We start from the raw sequence: 21,423 nt of genomic DNA, 5'->3' as shown, positions 1-21,423 counted from the left end.
CCACCATTCGTTTTAGGAGAGGTTCCTGGATTGCTTGGATGGCTCGTTCAGCGTATGATTGCTGTTTGTGTCTTCCTGGTTCGCCGAACCTCATCATCACCCCTAGGCTGTTCAGGAAAAAATCACGTACCTGATCATTGGTGAATTCTGATCCGGAGTCTGTCTCTATTCGATGTGTTGGTGGCTTAATGCGATTTCTTCTGTAGATTTTAACAAATCCATTGAGAACCTTATTTGCGGTTTTATCCTTTAGGGGTTCTGCATCGACTTGTTTACCCGCGACTTCCACCACTACGAGGAAATAGTGGAATCCTTTGGGGTCGACTGGCATCTCTGCAAGATCTGCCTGATGTGTTGCATTTGGTTTCCATACAACTACTCGTGGACGCTCTGATGACTTCTCCTTTAGGGGCTTTTTATATAGGTTGTAGTGCTCCTCACCTTTCAGAATTCGTGCCGGTACTCTGGAGAGATTGTAGTATTTGTAGTAATTCTCTAAATGCGACATATTACGACAAATTAAAGGAAAGATTTCGGACTTCAAATCTTAAGATGACACGATTTTACTGCCTAAAGTGTAAGAAGGAAACCGAGACTGCTAGTGAAATACAAGATATGACCACAAATGGCCGCTATCGTTTACATGGTGACTGTGTAGTTTGTGGGATGCATAAGAATACTTTTACTGGGATAGACTGGGTTATCAAAAAGAAAACCAAGGAGAAGAAAAAAGAAACTGCGGCTAAAAGACATCAGACGGCGTACAATCGGCAATGCAAAAAACTCGGGCAGAAAATCTTAGATTCTGATGACACGTGTAAGCAGTGTATTGATAAATGCCTTAAGGAGGCAAAAAAGAGGAAGACGGATTAGTACCGCCTTCTAAAAGTATTCCTCATCATCTGAGTCATCGAGAGATACCTCTCCATCATCTGATTCATCATCCGAGTCGTCAGGAGTGCGACCTTCCTTAAGCAATTGGATGTTGTACGTTATTTGAGTCCATTTCTCCCAGTCAGACTCTTGCGTTATAAAGCCGCATCTGAGGAGTGCTCTTTCTATTACTACCATCCCTGCAAACCTGGTGTATTTTTTCTGATCGGCTTCATTGAAATTGTCAATGGCTTCTTTGTAGTAGTCTACTGCCTGTTTGTATACCTCTTCAGCTTCTTTATGCCGCTTCCACAACTCGGCTTTACAACAGTTATACCAGAGTCTGTTAATCTTGAGATGTTTTCTGAATTCTTTAACCGGAAGGTTTCTGACCATCTCTGCTACTATGTCCGGGTCATTGAAGGGCGAAGCCTGCATTTGGATCCATTTACAGATTCCATAGATGTCTACAAGATCGAGACCAAGATCTTCGGCAAGAGAAGTGGCGGCGTGTAAGTTTATCATTGTATGTTACTTATAGTTACCTAATCTTCAATTGCCAAATATATTTTTTCTGACGGGGGCAAGTGGTTATAGTTCGGTGGTCATAGTTTGATGGTCATAGTTCGGGTGCCATAGTTCAGGACATAGGGGGTCATACTTGGGGGTCATAGTTCGGCTGCCATAATTCAGGTGCCATAGTTCAGGACATAGGGGGTCATACTTGGGGTCATAGTTCGGCTGCCATAATTCGGGTGCCATAGTTCAGGTGCCATAATTCGGCTGCCATAGTTCGGCTGCCATAGTTCGGGTGCCATAGTTCAGGACATAGGGGGTCATACTTGGGGGTCTAGGTGAGTATATAAAGGGTAATCATAGCGTGAATCGGGTTTTGGGGTCTGAGGGGCTGACTAAGGCTGCCATAGTATTATTATAAGATTTTTCATACTATGGCAGGTACTATGGCAGGAGATTCTGTTTGATTTCAGCTTTATTCGCGTTTTTATTCCGTTTTTAAGTAGTCTGCCATAGTTGCCATAGTTGTCATAGTAAGTTATATATAAGAAAAAATGTAGAAAAAAAAATAAGTGGAAAAATACCGTGGCAGACCATGGTACTGTGGCAGGTAAACCTGCCCCACGGAGGGGAGATGTAGGTACTGCGAGGCCCTTGAGGCCGAGGTGGGGTGAGCGCTAGCGAGAGCACACTACCAGCCCGATGACGATATACTGTGATTTAACGAATAGGAATCGGTATTTTCTTCCCATAGCCAAATAATCTGAGTGTTGAGCGGTACGTCCAGAAGGTAATTTCATCTTACTGAATATGCGACGACAAGCGCGATTAAAACGAATTTCTTGTTTTTCTGTGTACGAAGATTAGGACTTGGAATCTTTTCAAAGTTGGATAGTCTTTTTCTGTACATGTGTTTGTTGTGAAATTTCAGGACCGATAAATTGTCCCGAGCATGGTAAGAAGAAATAAAGGATATACCCATTCTTTTAGAGAAAATATGTTTTGGTCGTCCAGCTAACCATCTAAAATACAACAGGTTAGCGTGTGAAGTTTTACTATTAGTAAAATCAGGCGTGATATCTTTATCATTGTGTTCAGGTTTGGGTTTAATATTATGAAAAATCTTTTCTTTAAAAAATTGTGGTTGGTGATTGACGCAAGCACGTCTATCACGTGACATAATAAAAGGAGCGGGAATTCTACATTTGCCTAACATAGGGAAGGTGTCGGGAGTTGATTGATTATGAGAACAGGGTATAAAAATTCCAAAATAAAATCTATATTTTTTGTAACTAAAATTAAAAAAAGTTCGAGTGTGAATATTTCTGGACGTTACCAACGAACCACGTGATTCTATAATATTGATTCGGTCCAATAATCTATTACGAATCATATTGAAATATTTTTGTTGAATACGTCGGGGTATAACTCTTTGTGAAGAAAAAAAGTGTGTGAGCATAACACTAATTTGGTATTTGTTATTTGGAAATGAACTCGTGTTTTTATAATTAATAGGTTTTGTGTTCATCTGATAATCATTTGTGTGTATTGTTAATTGAATATTATTGGTGTTTGAATTATGATCAGCAAGCTCAAAAAAGAAACTTCTTGATCGACGTATTTCATATATCTTGTTGTAACCTGATCGATTTGGTTTGGTCACATGGAATTTTTTCAGGGATACCTGCAAAGGAGTTTTCGAAAAATTTTTTTCCAAAGAAAAATTTTTGGAAGACATTTTAAGGGATATATAATAATAAAAGATAGTAAAAATTTTATATTTTGAATATTAAAATATAAAGGTTCAAGTATATAATGTAGCAACAGTTAAAAATAAAAAAAACTCTTATATAACTACTGGGGTGTATATTACGTAAAGGGGGTATATATGACGTTGTCTCTTGACTGTATAATTCTATTAAAAGTAAAACTTTTACCATATGTATATACTAAAAGATATGGAGTGACTTGTGTATATTCGCGAGTTGTTGTAAGTTAAAAAAAAATGTAATAGCTAGCGAAAATAAAATAAAAAAAACGTCTAGTTCGTAATAATAAAAGTAATTCTACTGCGCCATTTTAACAAAAATTGGGTAGAGCGGAGAGAGTTTTTTTTTTTTTCTCAAATTTTACCCATAATGTCATATGTATTTACAATACTCCAAATGCACTGGTATATAATTTTGATCATGTGACTTGGCTAAGTTTACTTAAAAAATTCGTGACTTAATCAATCTGCACAAAATAATAACGTAACTGTGTTATTTTTTTTATTGATTTATTACATTTCTTTAATTTCTTTTTTACATTATTCCTATATTCTTTAATCAAAAATTCTCCTTTTTACACCTTTACACCTATTCCCACATCTTTTAATCGTAAAAAATTACCTTTTTTCACACCATTATCATTATGTCATTACAAAATAACAAAAAAAAAACAACAAACTTCGTAGCCATGCTCAATTAAGGCAATGTATTACTAGACCTACACTAAAGATAACTTTAGCAAGGCTTTCTTTGTGATTTAAAAGAAATTTCATACATTTTGCCAGCTGGTGAGAAAGCTTATGATCTCTAATATTATACGTTAAAAATTTTAAAGCTTTTCAAAAAAAGTTTGACAGTTCGATCAAAACTTTTAAAAAAATTAAAAGAAATAATTAAAAAGTTTCGATTTAAAAAACTTTTAAAAAAAAATTAAAGATAAGTTTCAATAGTTAAGAGGGTAAAATAATGTGAAGAGAACGTGCATGGAAAGAAGAAATTATCGTATATAAATCACTAAATACAAGAGAATAGTTTATTTCAAAAATCATTCAAATTAATGATGATCCGCAAATTGCAGTTTGATAAAGACTAAGCTTTTTTAAGCTTAATCTTTTTTTTCGTTAGCTTTCTCTTTCCTTTCATAATTTCCTCTTTTCAATTTCCTCTCTCCCACTCTTTCCCTCTTTGTTCTTTCCCCTTTCTTTTATCCTTTCTTTTTCTTTTTGTTTTTCTCACCCTTTCCCCATTTTTTTCTTTACTTTTTTTTTTAGCAGCTACTTTGAATCCCCTTGAACATGGTTTCATAAGTTTCTCTCTTCAAGTTGTTTCTCTTATTAATGAAGGTTATTAACACTCATTTTTTACTTTTTTAGGCGTTTTTTATATGTTTGGGTGTATGGAAAATTTGGTGGGTAAATCGTTTTTTTAGCAGTTTTTTATTTTAATTAAAAAAAGAACTTTTTTTCTCTTTACTTTTTAAAGAAACAATTAAAGTTTCTTTTTTTTTCTTTTTGTAGACAAAATACAGTATCTAGATACATGGAAAATTTGGTGGGTGAAGTTTTTTTTACTATTTATTGTTTCTCTTGACAAAAAATTCACTAATGTTTCATTTGTTCATTTTTGTAGTCTTTGAATATTTGGACGTGTGGGAATTTTGGTAGGAAAAGTGATTTTTTAAATTATTCTTTAATGAAATGTTTACTGACATTTCAGTTTTTTAGGCAGCTTCAGGGTCCTTAGACGCAGATTACGGTATTTTTTTTTACATTCTTAAACTTTTATTTTAACGAAATGTTAACCTAACAATTTCGTTTTTCATTATTTTAGATGGGTCTCCAACTCTTTGGATGTGCGAATGGTGCTCTTTTAGGTAGGTTTTTTTATTTTATTTGGTTTTTGTTCATTTATATATATACTAATTTTCCTTTTTTGGGGGTTTTTCTTTGTTCGTTAGGACGTGTGAGAATTCGATAGGGAAAGGATTTAATATATTTCTTTCAACAAAATATTTTTTTAACAATTCATTCATATTTTTTTTTAGATGGTCGAAGATTGGATTTTTGTTGAATTCAGCAAATTTTTCAACGGATTTCTTTTTATCTTTATTTTAACGAACCTTACTTTTTGATGAAACTTACTAATATTTTGTTATTTTCTTCTATTTTATAAGGGACCAGTACTAGGACGTGTAAAATCATGGAATTTTGGTGAGTATTTCAGCAATCTTCCTTGAATTTTTTATTTTAACGAAACTTATGTTTATTTTTATTCTTTTTTTTAGACAGCCAATTTTTCTGGATGTGTGGATTTCAGTAGGGAGAGCAGGAATTTTTAATCCATTTTAACGAAACATTCACTAATGTTTCATTTATTCTTTTTTGTAAATGGTCAGTTCTTCTTGGAGTATTTGGATGCATGGAATAATTTATTTTTAGATGCTTTTATATTTTATACAGGGAATTATATTATTAATAATAATGTATAATTTGGCGTAAAAATAAATTGCATTATTTACTTTATTAAATATTTGTAATTAAAGTATGTTTACAACGTTGTAAATAATAAATAATAGCACATAGACTGTATATTCACAATAGTAAAATAAGTATAGTGAAATCGTTTTTACAGTAAATTAAAAAAGTATAGTGGCAATGCATTTTCTTACTTTTGCAACGCGTCGTATGACGTTTGATAGCGACGCACAAGACAATGAGCTAATCATGTGATTATAGCGTAGTGACAACGTTGTTTAAAAAAATGAAGTTTCTGCAATGTATAAAAAAAAATTTTTATTAAACCTCTTGTTATGTATAATAAAAAAATATAATTTCTGGCCCATAACTTCACAAAACTACAGTGTGGTACCTCTATAACCAACCCATTTTCAAAAAGATGTCACATTAGCAAAAAATAATATTTTAAAATTCTAACCAATAATTTTAATAAAGCATATCAAGAGCTTTTAAACTTATCAGGTTAGATTAAAAAATAATAAATTTTGCTAATGTTACATAAGTTTGAAGTTCAGGTAATTTATTATGATGGGAAAAATTTGAGAATAAGTGATTTTTGTGTAACATAAAAAAAACAATAATTTGATAGTACTTATTCAAATAAATCATTTTAGCTTATAAACTTACCCATGCTTTATTAAAAAAATTTTGAAAAAAAATTTAAAAAAAATTTTGGTAGTTTTTATTTATTGCAAATTATATTATGTTTATTTCTCAAAAAAGAATTACAGGAAAACTTGCTAAAAAAAATATAAATCCTATAGAAAAGTTCCTGATGATATGCTTAATCAAATTACTTTAAATAATTATAATGAATAATAAATTATATATAAAAAATTATGCATAATTCTAATTAACATTAAGTATTGTATTAGCCAATCAAATGTATTTTAAGTCATGTGATTTTGTATTATGTCAGCAAAAAAAATTGAGAAAATTTTTTTATTTGCTTAATGTATTAATCTTTTTAAAAGCTATCTAATTTTAAAATTTTATAAAATTCTGACCATTAGATCACAAGATATAAGGGATACCTATTATAGAGGTACCGCACTGTATAAATTAAAATAATGCTAAAGTTTTTTAATAAAAATGCTTAATTTTTAATGAAAATGTAAATAAAAAAATTAATTTACGAAACCTACTATATAAAAATATAATAAAAACATTATTCCTCAGTATCTTGTGAGATACCCACGAGCTTTTTAAGACTGCATCAATTCTACAAATCATGCTTTCCACAAGCTTTTGGTAAACTTTACTCGGAATTTCTAAGCAACATTCTTGAAGAAGTACCTCCAATTCTGCTAAATTTTTAGGATTATTTTGCTTTGCTCGTTAGCTCGTATGCGCCTTTCAAGCTCATCCCACAAATATTCAATAGGGTTAAGGTCAGGACTTTGTCCTGGCCATGGTAGCAAATTTATTTCACTTTCTTCTATAAAATTTCGCGTCCTTGCACTAGTGTGAATTGGTGCATTGTCTTGCTGGAACAGATAGTCCCCATTTTCTTCTTCAAAACTTTCTAAAAATGGTATCATGTGACACCCAAGTATCTCTTCTATGTACCTTTGACTATTAATTCAACCATCAATCCTCACCAAGGGACCCAACCCAAACCATGAAAAACACCCCCACATCATAACTCCACCTCCACCATGTTTCACTGTTGGGACGAAGCAATTAATATCATATTTTTCTTCTGTAAGACGCCAAACCTGAATTTTTCCATCATTTTAAAACATGGTGAATCGAGATTCATCACTCCACACTACTTTCTTGCAATCATCTATGGTCCATAAACATCTTTCACGAGTCCAATTTAATCGTATTTTTCAATTACGTTCACTAATACTGGGTTTTCTAAGTGCTGTACAGCTATTATAACCCATGCCATATAATGTTCATTGCATAGTACTTCTGCTGATATCATTTCCAGTGGATGCAATAAAAATTTCCCTTAAATTTTCGTTTATCCCTTACAGTCAGCTTCTTTGGATGACCACTTCGAGGAGCAACAGTAATAGCACCTGTTTTACGATATTTTGTTATTATATTGTGGATAGTGGTTTTTCCATAGCCTGTTTTTTCTGAAATAGCTATTTCAGTGTCACCAGCTTTATAATAACTGATAACCTTTCCACGTTCGAAATCCGTTAGTTCTTTTGTTTTAACCATTATGTTTATTTTTTTTTTAAAACAAAAAAGAAGCTAAAACTTTGTGTAATAAACATTACTAATTAACGTACGTCATAAATAGTTTTCGTTTCAGGGATAATCTTACACCACCTCGCATGTTACGAATATTAATAGTGTTAGTTACACTGCATAAAGGATGTGACATTTTATGCAAGTGACAAATAGAGATCAGACCACAAAAAAATTTAGGTGGTCCTAAACTTTTGACGCGGGGAGTGTATATTATCATTAATCAATTTGTATCTTTTTCACTAATTTTGTTTACTTGACCACTAACAACCTTTGTTACAAAATTCTTATCGTTGTTTGTTAAGAATAAATTATCATTAGTTTTATAATGCCTTGTTTTATTTATTGACTTGCTATCGGTATCTGAAAGACTCAAAAAAAAGCTTTTAATAAATCTTCATATAATTCCTTTGGTAAAAGTTTTCTGAAAGGTAATACTTTATCATAAATTCTTTAGAAGTTAAATTATAAAATTTAATAAATGGATACTATTTTTTAAAGTTTGAAATCATCTTTTGAATACAGCACTAGTTTGTAAAATTAAAGGAAAGATCTGAATTTTGAGTGATTCTCCAATTTAATCACTTGATCCCAAAATTTGAACTTCGCTCATTTGAAGATTGATCATTCTGAATAAGAGATATCAAAATTTTTTCCGGAATTGAAGAAAAATTTGATGGTTTAAATATCTTAATCTGGGTCTTTTGATATTAAATCAATATAAAATTTTTGAAGTTCCAATAAAGAATTGTTTTCAAAACTTGTTTGATATATAAAATTAAAATTTTCTTCAGTCCAATTTGTTTTATTTTCAATCAAAAATGATTGTAAATAAAGCGACCAATTCCTGAAGACTTAATTCACTTGAAGCACCCAAAATTTTTAATGATATCTAAAACATCACACTCCTCTAAAGAATCATTACCTCCATAAATTATATATCTATAAAAAATTATGAATATATTTTTACTTTCTGAAAAATAAAGCAAAAAAATAATAATGTAACAATATATTTATTTTTATATTAGTACCTTAAAATTATTGAAAAATTTTCTGATGAAATATTTGATAATTTAATGTGCGCAAAAGTTCTATCATTTTCCTTTTTATTAGTTGATAAAATTCTTTTCAAATAAGGGGAACGATAATATAAAATAACCACATGTGTACGAAATATTTTTACGTAAGGGTTTTTACCAACTTCAATAATAATATCGTAAAATTCTTCATCATTTAAAACATCAAGCAAATTTTGAGATAATTTTGACAAATAATTTTCAACCATTATAATTAATTGAATTTTAAAGTGGAAAATGAATAATAAAATAATTGGACAATAACAACAATGTCGGTAGTGTTACACAAACTCGCCGATTGATCAGTCCTAATCGCGTGATCGAAATAATCACGTAAGAAAATTTATATCTAGTTTAATAGTTATGTTTTTTCTATAATTTCTAGTTGTTGGACCAAGGTTGGACCACGTGGACCAAGTATAGAATACATACTACAACAATAGAAGAAGGATTTGAAATCAAGGAAATTATATGATTCATTTGATTTATCCGAATTATAAAATTATGATAGGAACAACTTTCTTTTACTTATTATTTATCAGTTATGGTTTTATTTAACAATAAATAAATAACCATTAGTAATGGTTTTTATGTATAAACCAACTTACAAATCGAAATTCTTTTCTACGAATTCAACCTATGTAAGATAAAAACCTGTCAGTGATTTTGCGACAAAATAAAATAAAGTTAACCGAATCTATAAAAATCGGTTAATGAACAGTTTACTAAATTCAATTAAAAGTAATAAATTAAATAATGTATATCATGAATCCATATAAGCTCTTTTCCACTTGGAACTATTTAAATTAAAAATAATAATAATAAACGACAGTCAATTAGATAAACCTAAAAATTTTTTGATATTTATCTAATTAGTTGGAAAAAGTTTTCGGTTGTTTCCTTAGAACTAAACTTTTTTTAAACTTGAAAACTTAGGTTCAGTACGTATTATTTATGTAGCACATGTTTGGGCCTGATTTACAAATACAAGTTGCTTATTCGACTATTTTCTTTCAATTTAAAATTTAAAATCTAATACCGAGATTTTTATGAGTTTGCAGTTTGTGGTTAATAATAAAAGGATAATATACTTAAACAAAAGGGAAATTTTGCACAATTAATGTTTATTCTTTAAGATATCACCCAGATTCATATTTCACTAGATAACGCGGCAAAAAGCTTTGTTTAATTTAAAGTGAAACTTTAGAATATTACAATTGAATTCGGTAAGTGGTTTAGTATGCACAAAAGGAATTATCAAAAAAAATCAATATTATTAATATCTTTTTCTTTAGATGTATATCAGCAGTTTTGAAAGTACATCTTATTCTTTGTCGCTCTTGTTCACGCCTCTAGTAGAACGTCACATTAGTTTCTAACTTTTCTTTCCCATATTCCTTGAACTATTTGGATTATTTTATGCATTTTTATATCAAATCATTATTGATAATTTTAACTTTGATTTGCTAATTGACCATGTGCTTAAATCAACAATTTTTGTAGTAAATTTGGGCCCGCACTGGAATAATTTCGGCCAGAATCGGGATAATCGATTAAATAAATGATTCAATGACGGTTATGCTCGATCAAATTTACATCTAGCTATTTTCAAAAATTTTAAAAACTTTTCAATTCGTTAGTCAAATACTCAATCCGTTTGTAAAGAAATTTCAAGAATAACACGAAAGAAACGAAACTATAAAAAAAGAAGTGGTCCTAAACTCCTAGTATTGTTTAAGAAACATACTAATTATTTTTATAATAGAAGGCAGATACATAGGCTAATCTCCTCCAAGACTCCTTAATGTCCTTGCCACTAGTTATAAATCGTCTACTAAATAAAAAAAAACAACAAATTAAAAAAAAACAAATTAACGAAGATAAAAAATAGAAAAATAATTAAACATAAAAAGTACAGATAAAAAACAACGTAATAAATACAAATTAAAAAATATAAATCAAATCAAACTAAAAATATATTATGGATGTTCTGACTGTTCTGTGGCTGTGTTATTGTAGACGATTAAATTAATCGATTAAGACGGTTAATTGGTATCTCAAAATAATTCTGGTCAAATTCCCTAATGCAGCCCAAGGCTGTGAATTTTATGTCACGGTTATCCAAACTTATTTTTTAACAACCGAATTTTTATTAATTTTTTAATAAACAAGTTTAATAAATAACATCCTTAAACGACGTATACAATTAGACAAACCTTATCATACACGTGTTCTATATATCACCACTTTCTTCTACCGAAGTATAAATTTGTAATTGAACATTTTATTAAAAAAGTACAATTAGAAATTAAAGACTTTAATATTTATTTAGCAATGAACTCGATGTTTACGTCATGAATTAAAAATGATTTATTGAATTCAATCAGTATATTAAAAATATTAATATAAAGCAAAAAAAATGAAATATATTTTTTTTCTAACTAATAAATTCAGAATAAAAATTATTAAAATTATATTAATAGAAATTAATTTTCACTTAATATTTTAAAATTGGGTTTTGTTTTTTATCGCACCCGCGATATGTCGCAAGGGCATGCGCCTCCTAATTTTATTGGCGAAAAATTTTTTTGTGGCGCGTCAAATTTCAATTGTAACACGATCTTAAAAAATTTTTTTTTAAAAAATTCTTCGATCTGTTTTGGTTTCTTTGTCCCTACCCTTTAATAAAAACAAACCTTTACATTTCTTTTCTAATTACGTTTTCATTAAAAACATTGTTTATCATGTTTATATTCGATGGTTGGTTTCTTTTTTCTTCTTTTTTGTCTTGTTTTGAAAACTACACTAAAGGTTTTTTTTTCTTTTTTCAGGTCCTTTGCGTTGTGGATTTTGACGTTAATATCATTTGAAAAGAGACTTTTCGTTCTTTAAAGACTCGGTAGGTGAAGTTTAATACACCGTGTTTAATAACCTTAAAAACACTATTAACGATTTTTTTTTTACTTTAGATTCTTTCACTTTAGATTCTTTTCACAACGGAAGTTTAATGTCAATTTCGTTACTCTTCCTTCTTCTCATTTGGAAAAAATATTGGTAAGTGTCGGTTATATAGACTATGAACTAATTTAAACGGCCTCTTCAAAGTTTTTGTATATGTATTAACCTCTTGTAAACAATATTAACCAATTTTCTTCTTTTTTTTAGGTTCTTTAATTTGATTTCCTTTCTAAAGAAGACCTCTTACTTTCCACTTTGGCGAAGTCTCGGTAGGTGTTATTCAGGTTGTTGGTGTACGCGAAGCTTTTAGAAACAACACTAACAGGTGTTTTTTCTTTTTTTTTAGGTTTTTTTTCGTTGTAAAAGCTAAGATTTACCGCCAATTGTGTTTTTTTTCATTTCGGTAGGTGTTATATAGGTTAATGGTGCATGTAATAACCTGTTATAAATGATATTAATGAGTTTTTTTCTTTTTTTAGGTTCTTTCACGTTGTTAAAGCCAAACTTTAAAGCTGATCTCATTTTTAAGGTACCTTTGTTACCTTTCACTTCGGTAGGTGTTATATGGGCTAATGGTGTATGTAATAACCTATTATAAATGATAATATTAATGAGTTTTTTTTTCTTTTTTTAGGTTTTTTTCACGTTGTTAAAGCCAAACTTTAAAACTGATCCCATTTCTAAGGTACCTTTGTTACCTTTCACTTCGGTAGGTGTTATATGGGCTAATGGTGTATGTAATAACCTATTATAAATGATAATATTAATGAGTTTTTTTTCTTTTTTTAGGGGTTTTCACGTTGTTAAAGCCAAACTTTAAAGCTGATACCGTCGGACGAAACATACCAGGTAATAAAGGACTAGTAGAAATTGTTTGGCGGAAAAATTCTAACGCTCTACCAGGATAAATGGTATAAATCCTTTTTTCTCCATTTTTTTGGTACCTTTGTTATTTTTTACTTCGGTAGGTGTTATATGGGCTAATGGTGTATGAAACAGCCTTTGGAAATGATTAAAGTATATAAATTAGGAACCAGGATGCTTAACAATTTTTTTAATAAAGTAATTAATTACATACACATAAAATTCTTATATAGAAAAGGTCTAATAATTAATGATTAATCCTTACTTTTCTTACTTTCTTGATGGTATTGTCTTTTTATTTTGATAGAGAGTTGGTAAATATTATATTAAAAGACTTCTTTTATTGCAGAAGCTTAATTTTAATTTTAAATCTTGTTAAAAAAAGACTTTTCATTTTCGGTAAAGTGTTGATAGGACTAATAGTATATGTTATTGCTTTTATAAATGTCATTAACTTGGTTTTAGTTCTGAATAAACGAAAATATTAGTGTGCGGACAATGCTTAATTTTATTGGCTAGTAAATATATGAATTGTGATTGTAACACAAAAGTTACTATTTGTTTACCTAATTTTTTTGTACGTCCCTTTATTTTTTTTTGCTTTTTACACACCTTATACCTTTGTTTACTACAATGCAACAAGAAAACTCTGAACCAGTTTTGTATCAAGGAAAGGCTTTCACCACTTGGAAGCAAGCATTTGAAACTATTGAAAGTCGGGCAAAGCAGCAAGGGTTTAATATCATATATAGTCGTGTTGAGAAAAAATCTGATGGAACTTTTCGTAGACGTACTGCACAATGTGAACATCATGGTAATTATGTTACAAAATCCAATAAAGAGACAACAACAAAACGTCTAGGCTGTGCTTGGCATATTAATTTATCAGAACCTACCTCTAAAAATCCTTTTAAATATGTTTATATTACAACACTTCATGATATCCATTCACATAATCTTAATCCTAATATCATTCAATTTGGAGATAACAAATACATACCTCCTGAAATTATGAAGGAGATTGAATTTCTTACTATTAAATGCAGAATGGGAGCTGCTACACAAAGACAATATCTTGAAGCAAAGTTCCCAGGACAAATAATTTATGATAATGATTTGTATAAAGCAATTCAACATTTTCGTCCACAAAATAAAGATGATAGTAATGATGCAGCTAAATTGTATACGAAATTACTTGAATTATCACAAAATAATCCAATGTGGAAGGTTGCGATCAAATTTGATAATAATAATACTCTTACACATTTATTCTGGATGACGCCATCTCAGTTAGAATTATGGTATCGGTATTCAGATATTGTGGTACAAGATGTAACTTGTAAAACCAATAGGTATGAGATGGCTTTAAGTTTATTTATTATTCTTGATGAAAATCGGAATGTAAGACTTGTTGCACAAGCATTATTAATTGATGAAACAAAAGAATCACATGAATGGTCATTTGAACAACTCAATTTAGCAACAAATAATGTGTATCCACAAGTAATAATGACAGATGCAGATCCAGCTGTACATGCTGCGATTAGGTCTACATTTCCTACCACATACCCGATGCATTGCACTTTTCATATTAGCCAAAATTTGATTAAAAAGGTTCAAAAACTAATTGGAAATAAATTTCAAGAGTTTTTTACAAAATTTCATGCTGTACGTAATACACTAAACACACTTTCCTTTGAATCAGAATGGAGAAAATTAATTACTCAATATCCTGAAATACAGCAATATTTGATAAATACTCTTTATAATACTAAAGAATCATGGGCTCATCCTTGGACATGTCACCAATTTACTGCAGGACTCCATGCATCTTCTCCTGTAGAAAGCATTAATGCATGGATTAAAAGTTATATTTTTAACTCTAATATTTCTTTATGTGAACTTGGGGATGTAATAGAGAGAAGACAAATGGCAGAAAACAAAAAATATCAACTTGTGTTATGGAAAGCTGCTATTCCCTGTATGCCTACTCAGATTTCCACTGCTGCGTTCATGTTTACTTCTATTAACCAAAAACTTGAAGAATATTTGCCTCCTGCCATATTAGAACTTCAAAGAGATGAAATTCGTCAGTGTGTTTTTTATAATGCTGTACAAGTTACCCAAGAAGTAATTGATGAATTTGATAAAGTATATATTACAATAATAATTGTATACTTATTATGTTTGTATTTTACTTGATTTAACATTGCTATTACATGTGTTTGCAGTATGATCTCTTATTAGGTCAATATTTGGAAGATGTATCTGATGCTCGTCAAATAACTGCAGCATGTATGATTTCCAACATTAATAAAGATCAAATTTCATCTATGTGGGCTGTAAATGTTGAAAACAAACTTGTTGAGAAACATTTTATTATCTTATTAATAAATGGATCTCATTATTGCTCTTGTCTATCTCTTATTAATCGAGGAATTATTTGCAGGCATTATTTTCAAATAATGCTTCGTAGTCCTGCAGCAAGATTCCATTTAAGACTTATTCCTTCACGATGGTATTATAGAGATAAAGATCCTAGTAAAGAGCAATTTTTAGTTGCTAGCAAATTTGAAAATGAGATTACACCTCTTATTCCTCAACATAATGTTCCATTTTTAACTGCAATTTGCAAAACATCACAAGAATTTATTACTCGGCATGAACAACTTACAGACATACAATTATATGGTAAAATTGCTGGCTTATCACATAAAGCTACTATGAAAGCTGTTAGTAAAAGGGATATACGTATAATACATATTTTGGAGAATTACTTAAAAGATGTTGATGAAGAACAAGATGAAGAACAAAATGAAAATATCGAATTAGAAGATACAAAAGATGATGAATCTGATAAGGAAAATTTTCCTTTTATTCTCAATAATCCTAATAAACAAACCAGGTCTAAAGGACGCCCGAAGGGTACAAAACGAATTAAAGCAAGCCATGAAAAAGAAAAGGCTACGACTTCAGTAAATAGTAAACAATATAAATGTGGAAATTGTGGTGATATGGGTCATAATAAGCGAAATTGTAATATTTTAAGATAGTTATCAAATGCTAAAGTATCTTTAAATTTGACAATAAAGTTTATTAAGCCTCCTAATTAAATCTTCACTAATACTTCCCAAAGATATACATACACCACTAATCTATTTATTATCTCCGAAATAGAAGACATCAGAGTTTCCATGTGCATTTTTCATGTTCACTAGTCGTACTTGTTACACTTGCTGTATCATCATTGTCGGGTGAATTACATCCGTATGAATCTAAAAAAGAAAAAAAACCATTAATTCATTTTAAAGACTACTATATAGTACATACACCATTAGCCCATATAACACCTACCGAAGTGAAAGGTAACAAAGGTACCTTAGAAATGGGATCAGTTTTAAAGTTTGGCTTTAACAACGTGAAAAAAACCTAAAAAAAGAAAAAAAAACTCATTAATATTATCATTTATAATAGGTTATTACATACACCATTAGCCCATATAACACCTACCGAAGTGAAAGGTAACAAAGGTACCTTAAAAATGAGATCAGCTTTAAAGTTTGGCTTTAACAACGTGAAAGAACCTAAAAAAAGAAAAAAACTCATTAATATCATTTATAACAGGTTATTACATGCACCATTAACCTATATAACACCTACCGAAATGAAAAAAAACACAATTGGCGGTAAATCTTAGCTTTTACAACGAAAAAAAACCTAAAAAAAAAGAAAAAACACCTGTTAGTGTTGTTTCTAAAAGCTTCGCGTACACCAACAACCTGAATAACACCTACCGAGACTTCGCCAAAGTGGAAAGTAAGAGGTCTTCTTTAGAAAGGAAATCAAATTAAAGAACCTAAAAAAAAGAAGAAAATTGGTTAATATTGTTTACAAGAGGTTAATACATATACAAAAACTTTGAAGAGGCCGTTTAAATTAGTTCATAGTCTATATAACCGACACTTACCAATATTTTTTCCAAATGAGAAGAAGGAAGAGTAACGAAATTGACATTAAACTTCCGTTGTGAAAAGAATCTAAAGTGAAAGAATCTAAAGTAAAAAAAAAAATCGTTAATAGTGTTTTTAAGGTTATTAAACACGGTGTATTAAACTTCACCTACCGAGTCTTTAAAGAACGAAAAGTCTCTTTTCAAATGATATTAACGTCAAAATCCACAACGCAAAGGACCTGAAAAAAGAAAAAAAAACCTTTAGTGTAGTTTTCAAAACAAGACAAAAAAGAAGAAAAAAGAAACCAACCATCGAATATAAACATGATAAACAATGTTTTTAATGAAAACGTAATTAGAAAAGAAATGTAAAGGTTTGTTTTTATTAAAGGGTAGGGACAAAGAAACCAAAACAGATCGAAGAATTTTTTAAAAAAAAATTTTTTAAGATCGTGTTACAATTGAAATTTGACGCGCCACAAAAAAATTTTTCGCCAATAAAATTAGGAGGCGCATGCCCTTGCGACATATCGCGGGTGCGATAAAAAACAAAACCCTTTAAAATTATTAAATATTATTAAATATTAATAAAAAATATTAGTTATTACATCAAAATTATATAATATTGTAGTGCCGAAAAATTCAGCCGAAGGCGCAGTAAATTTTCGGCTAAACAACACCCAGCCGAGTTCATTCGACCACTACTATTTACGGCTAGCCGAAAATTTACTTCGCCTTCGGCTGAATTTTTCGGCTAACTACACCATTATTCAAATTATTGCAAAATTATTATATCCAACCAAAAAAAGTAATAAAAAAAGATAATAAATTGTGAATGTTAGGAATTTAAAATCAGCTTATCAGCAGGACCCATATGTTAAAAAAATTTTGTCTAATGATCGCTTTATAAAATTTATAGTTAAGAATGTAAGTTTAATTATTTAAGATTTTTATTTTATTTAAATTTATATTAATATTAATTTAATTATAGGATTATAAACAAAAAGAGATCAAAATATGAGGATGTATCAAAACTTGAAGGGTTAAATATCAGCTTCCAATATATATATGCTAAATCAATTAAAACAAATTCTATTTATATGATAATATATATTAATCAGATTTAATTTCCTACCAGACAAAATATATGGATTTAATGAACACCAAATTTGCTCAAATGTTCCAGAAACTTTCAAAGACAAGTATTTTTTCAAGAAATAAAATAAAAGTTATCCCTAACAATTTATAATCATAATAAAAATTTTTTACTATTTTTTTGTCCCATTTTAACATTACTTTTATCATTCTATTTATTTAAAGAAAATCAAAATTATCCTATTAAATCAAAATATTCCAAAGAAAACGTTGGAAATTTATTATCCAATTCCGGTAACACAAATGCTAGTTAGGTATAGTAAATAAATATTTAGTAATGCAAATTTATAGTAAAAGACAAAATATGATATAAAACGTTTATTAAAATTAATATATGAAATATATAATTAGAACTAAATTAATTATTTTGTAGTATACTAATTATTTATCAAAAAAATTACTTTTGTAACAAATCATGCCATTCTCATATTTAAAATAAATATTAAGAGTTAATACTTATTTTTAATAACAATGATAAATTTCGCTGTTACCTACTGCAAAATTCTTTTAAATATTAAAAAAATATAAAAATATAAATGAAGTTTTCCAAAACTAAATTATTTCTTACAACTTTGCTGCTCGTTAAAAACCTTTAGAAAACAAACAGAATCGTGTTATTCTCAAAAGCAGTGTAGAAAATGACTTGAAATAATAAATGATTCAAACGGCCCTCATTTGAGATTAATGTTGGCCAGCACTATAATTCTGGCCTACATTATACTTTAATTTTGTTATTTTCGTCGATTAAAATCACGTGATAAGATGTCAACAAATCAAAATGATGACATAAATGACAAATGATTATGAAGTACGACAAATAGAATAATCACCCAAAAAATTTTTGACTAACTTACACTTCCCTCTCGTTCTTCTTCTCTCTTACTTTTGCCGTTCCCTCTCTTCTTTCTGTTCTTTCCGTCTGTTTTCACGCTTTTTTCCGTTCCCTATCTCACTTCCTCTCTTCGTTCCTCTTTTTCCCTTTTCCTCCTTCTTTTCCTTCCCTTCGTTCTTTTCCTTCTTCTCTCTCTCTTCTCACTCTTTCTACTTTTCTCTTTGTTCTTTCCCCACTCTTTTGTCTCCTCCTTCTTCCTCTCTTTCCTTCAATTTCTTCCTTTTCTATTCAGCCTCGTTCATATCAATCTTATTACACTTTTTTTCGTCTCCAAGCTTAACTATCTAAACAAATTATGTTAAGTGAGCTTTCAAGTAAGAAGAGTATTTTTTTTTGGAGCAGCATGATGCTATGCATGGGCGGGAGCATAGCATGCTTACTTTGTAAGCCTGTGGGTACCAGCTTCGCTGCAGTCTCACAGTAGGGCTGGTTGGGAATATTTTTGGAGCGGTATAGTACTATGCGAGGGTTGGAGCATAGACGCTTACTTTTAGTAAGCTCGTGGGTACCAGCCTTTGCTGCAGTCCTGCGATAGGACCGGTTGGTTGTGGTCCGGCATGGTGCTATGCGTGATTTTCACGGGCGGAGCATAGTGCGCTTCTTAGGAAGTCCCTTTGTGGCAGGGCCGGAGTACTTTATCATAAAATGTGACGTTATTCTTTTTTACAAATTATCTTTTTGCAATTTATATAATTTAAAAGTTTTTGGTCAATAGAATATAGCCAAAACTTTATCTAAGAATGGGAATTAATAAAATTTTAAAATATGTAGCAAGCTGTTTGTAATGTTAGTCACATTGATTGCTTTATGATCGAATTTAACCTGCTGTTAATAATTATTATTGTTTTATTCAATTTTTTTTTCGTGGAGCGTTTTTAATCTATAATAACTAAGTGTATTTGTGGAGAAAAAATATATATGTTTACTAATTTATCAGAATTTATAGAATTTTTTATATACATATTTCATCACAATCAATTTTCAGTTCATTTAAAAAAAAATTATTAAGTACTTGTTATAGAAATTGATCTTTAATATGGAATAAATACGATTGATTTAAATTTTCAAGCAAAGCAAAAAAAAATGTAATAATAATTAAAAAGAAAATTATATGTTATATATCTTTATTAATTTTTACGAATAAAATAAATGTATAAATGTATCCGATTTATTTTTTTATGAAATAATTTACAGCGCAGTAATCGTCATGGGATTTAGATTCACAAAAGCAGCAGAATAATGAATAGTAATTGATGACCTTAATAAGCGTAGAATTTCAAAAATTTAGATTTATTAACATTTTATTTTTAGCATGACATATTGGACTTATAAATTACACATTTCAGAGGAATCACGCGAATTGCGTCATTGCATTATTTCTATTTCTATGAAAGAAAAAAAATAAAAACTAATACAAAAAAGTAAAGACAAACAAATGAATTAAATAAACATATCGAAATTGTAAAGATGTGAATAAAAATAATAAAATAAAAATTGAACAACATTTAATTTGTTATTTTTTAAAGCAACTACAACTGCAATCACAAATATCTTTGCAAGAACTTCCATTACAAGTATTACAGCAGCAACCATTTTTGCTGAAACATGAGGCCTCTAATAATTATTTTAAATGAGAATGATTAGTATCAAAAAAAAAAGAAAAAAAAATACTTTTAAAAACTTATAATAATAAATAATTAAAGATATTTACTGCAACCAGCATCGCCAAAACTGCATGAGATACGTTTTTGTAAATCGTTACTTGGTATAGCGTTAACGATTGTAATGATGGTAAATAGGAATAAGAAAAAGCTGACTTTTGAGAATTGCATGTTTAAATTTTTTTGTTGAGTTTAAATTAAAGGTTTGATTTGTAGATTGTATTTGTAATTTGTTGTTTTATTTTTTTGATTAAAATTTTATGGAGATAGAGCTTGTATTTATAACTACTGAATCCTATCATTTTTTTGTTCGACAATTTTGGAAAATTTTGATTAATCAAAATAAAAATTTTTCACTTCAAACATTTTTCTTTGACAATTTTAGATAGGTTCACGGAGAAGTGTTTGACATCAGTAGAATGTAAAGAAATTTTTCTTCAACAAAATCGACAAGAAAATGATAATTTAAGGAAAAGTTTGATTTTTTTTTTTGAGATATCAAACATCTTTTATTACAAATTAAGGAGAAGTTTGATATTTTGTTTGAGGATAGTAAGCAATAACATCTTTCCATCTTTTTGAGGATAGTAAGAAATAACTTCTTTCCATCTTTTGACAAGTTTCATTATTATTTTACGAAAACAATCAAATGCAAGCCATTTTTTTCACTTATATGTTAAACAATTAATATAATTAAATATGTTTAAGACCATACCCCGAATTTTTTTTTGATCGGGTACCAAAAATCCAAAATTTGGCCAGTGTTAATTTAATTCCAGCCAAATTTAATTTTGGCTGTGGGAAAAAATGAATAATCTGATAACTTTAATGAGCTAAACAATAAAATAAATCTAAAACTAAACAATAAGATAAATCTAAAACGAATTAGTAACTTCCTTTATGTTCAAAGTAGTAAAATTGACAAAGTAAAAAAATGGCACTTACTTTTTATGAGAAAAACTTAACAAAATTGGTCATTTTTT

At 29.4% G+C, this 21,423-nt stretch overlaps 4 protein-coding genes across 4 annotated transcripts; all 4 read right to left on the bottom strand.

Moving 5' to 3' along the window:
* Positions 1 to 882: 882 nt before the first annotated feature.
* On the bottom strand, positions 883 to 1,398 carry OCT59_004754 (uncharacterized protein; the record flags this gene model as incomplete). The annotated part of the gene is made up of 1 exon (XM_066137906.1): positions 883 to 1,398. The coding sequence occupies one exon, from the start codon at positions 1,396 to 1,398 to the stop codon at positions 883 to 885; it is 516 nt and encodes a 171-aa protein (XP_065997102.1).
* A 787-nt stretch (positions 1,399 to 2,185) lies between these two features.
* OCT59_004753 (uncharacterized protein) lies at positions 2,186 to 2,605 on the bottom strand (the record flags this gene model as incomplete). The annotated part of the gene is made up of 1 exon (XM_066137905.1): positions 2,186 to 2,605. The coding sequence occupies one exon, from the start codon at positions 2,603 to 2,605 to the stop codon at positions 2,186 to 2,188; it is 420 nt and encodes a 139-aa protein (XP_065997101.1).
* A 4,998-nt stretch (positions 2,606 to 7,603) lies between these two features.
* On the bottom strand, positions 7,604 to 7,852 carry OCT59_004752 (uncharacterized protein; the record flags this gene model as incomplete). The annotated part of the gene is made up of 1 exon (XM_066137904.1): positions 7,604 to 7,852. One exon carries the CDS (start codon positions 7,850 to 7,852, stop codon positions 7,604 to 7,606), a length of 249 nt encoding a protein of 82 aa, XP_065997100.1.
* Positions 7,853 to 8,742: 890 nt separating this feature from the next.
* On the bottom strand, positions 8,743 to 9,167 carry OCT59_004751 (uncharacterized protein; the record flags this gene model as incomplete). The annotated part of the gene is made up of 2 exons (XM_025328264.2): positions 8,743 to 8,824; positions 8,914 to 9,167. 2 exons carry the CDS (start codon positions 9,165 to 9,167, stop codon positions 8,743 to 8,745), a joined length of 336 nt encoding a protein of 111 aa, XP_025167346.2.
* Between the last annotated feature and the right edge of the window lie 12,256 nt (positions 9,168 to 21,423).

This window comes from Rhizophagus irregularis, chromosome 13 (assembly GCF_026210795.1).
Source record: "Rhizophagus irregularis chromosome 13, complete sequence".
Taxonomy (NCBI): Eukaryota; Fungi; Glomeromycota; class Glomeromycetes; order Glomerales; family Glomeraceae; genus Rhizophagus; species Rhizophagus irregularis.
This window is presented reverse-complemented; position numbering and strand designations above follow the sequence as displayed.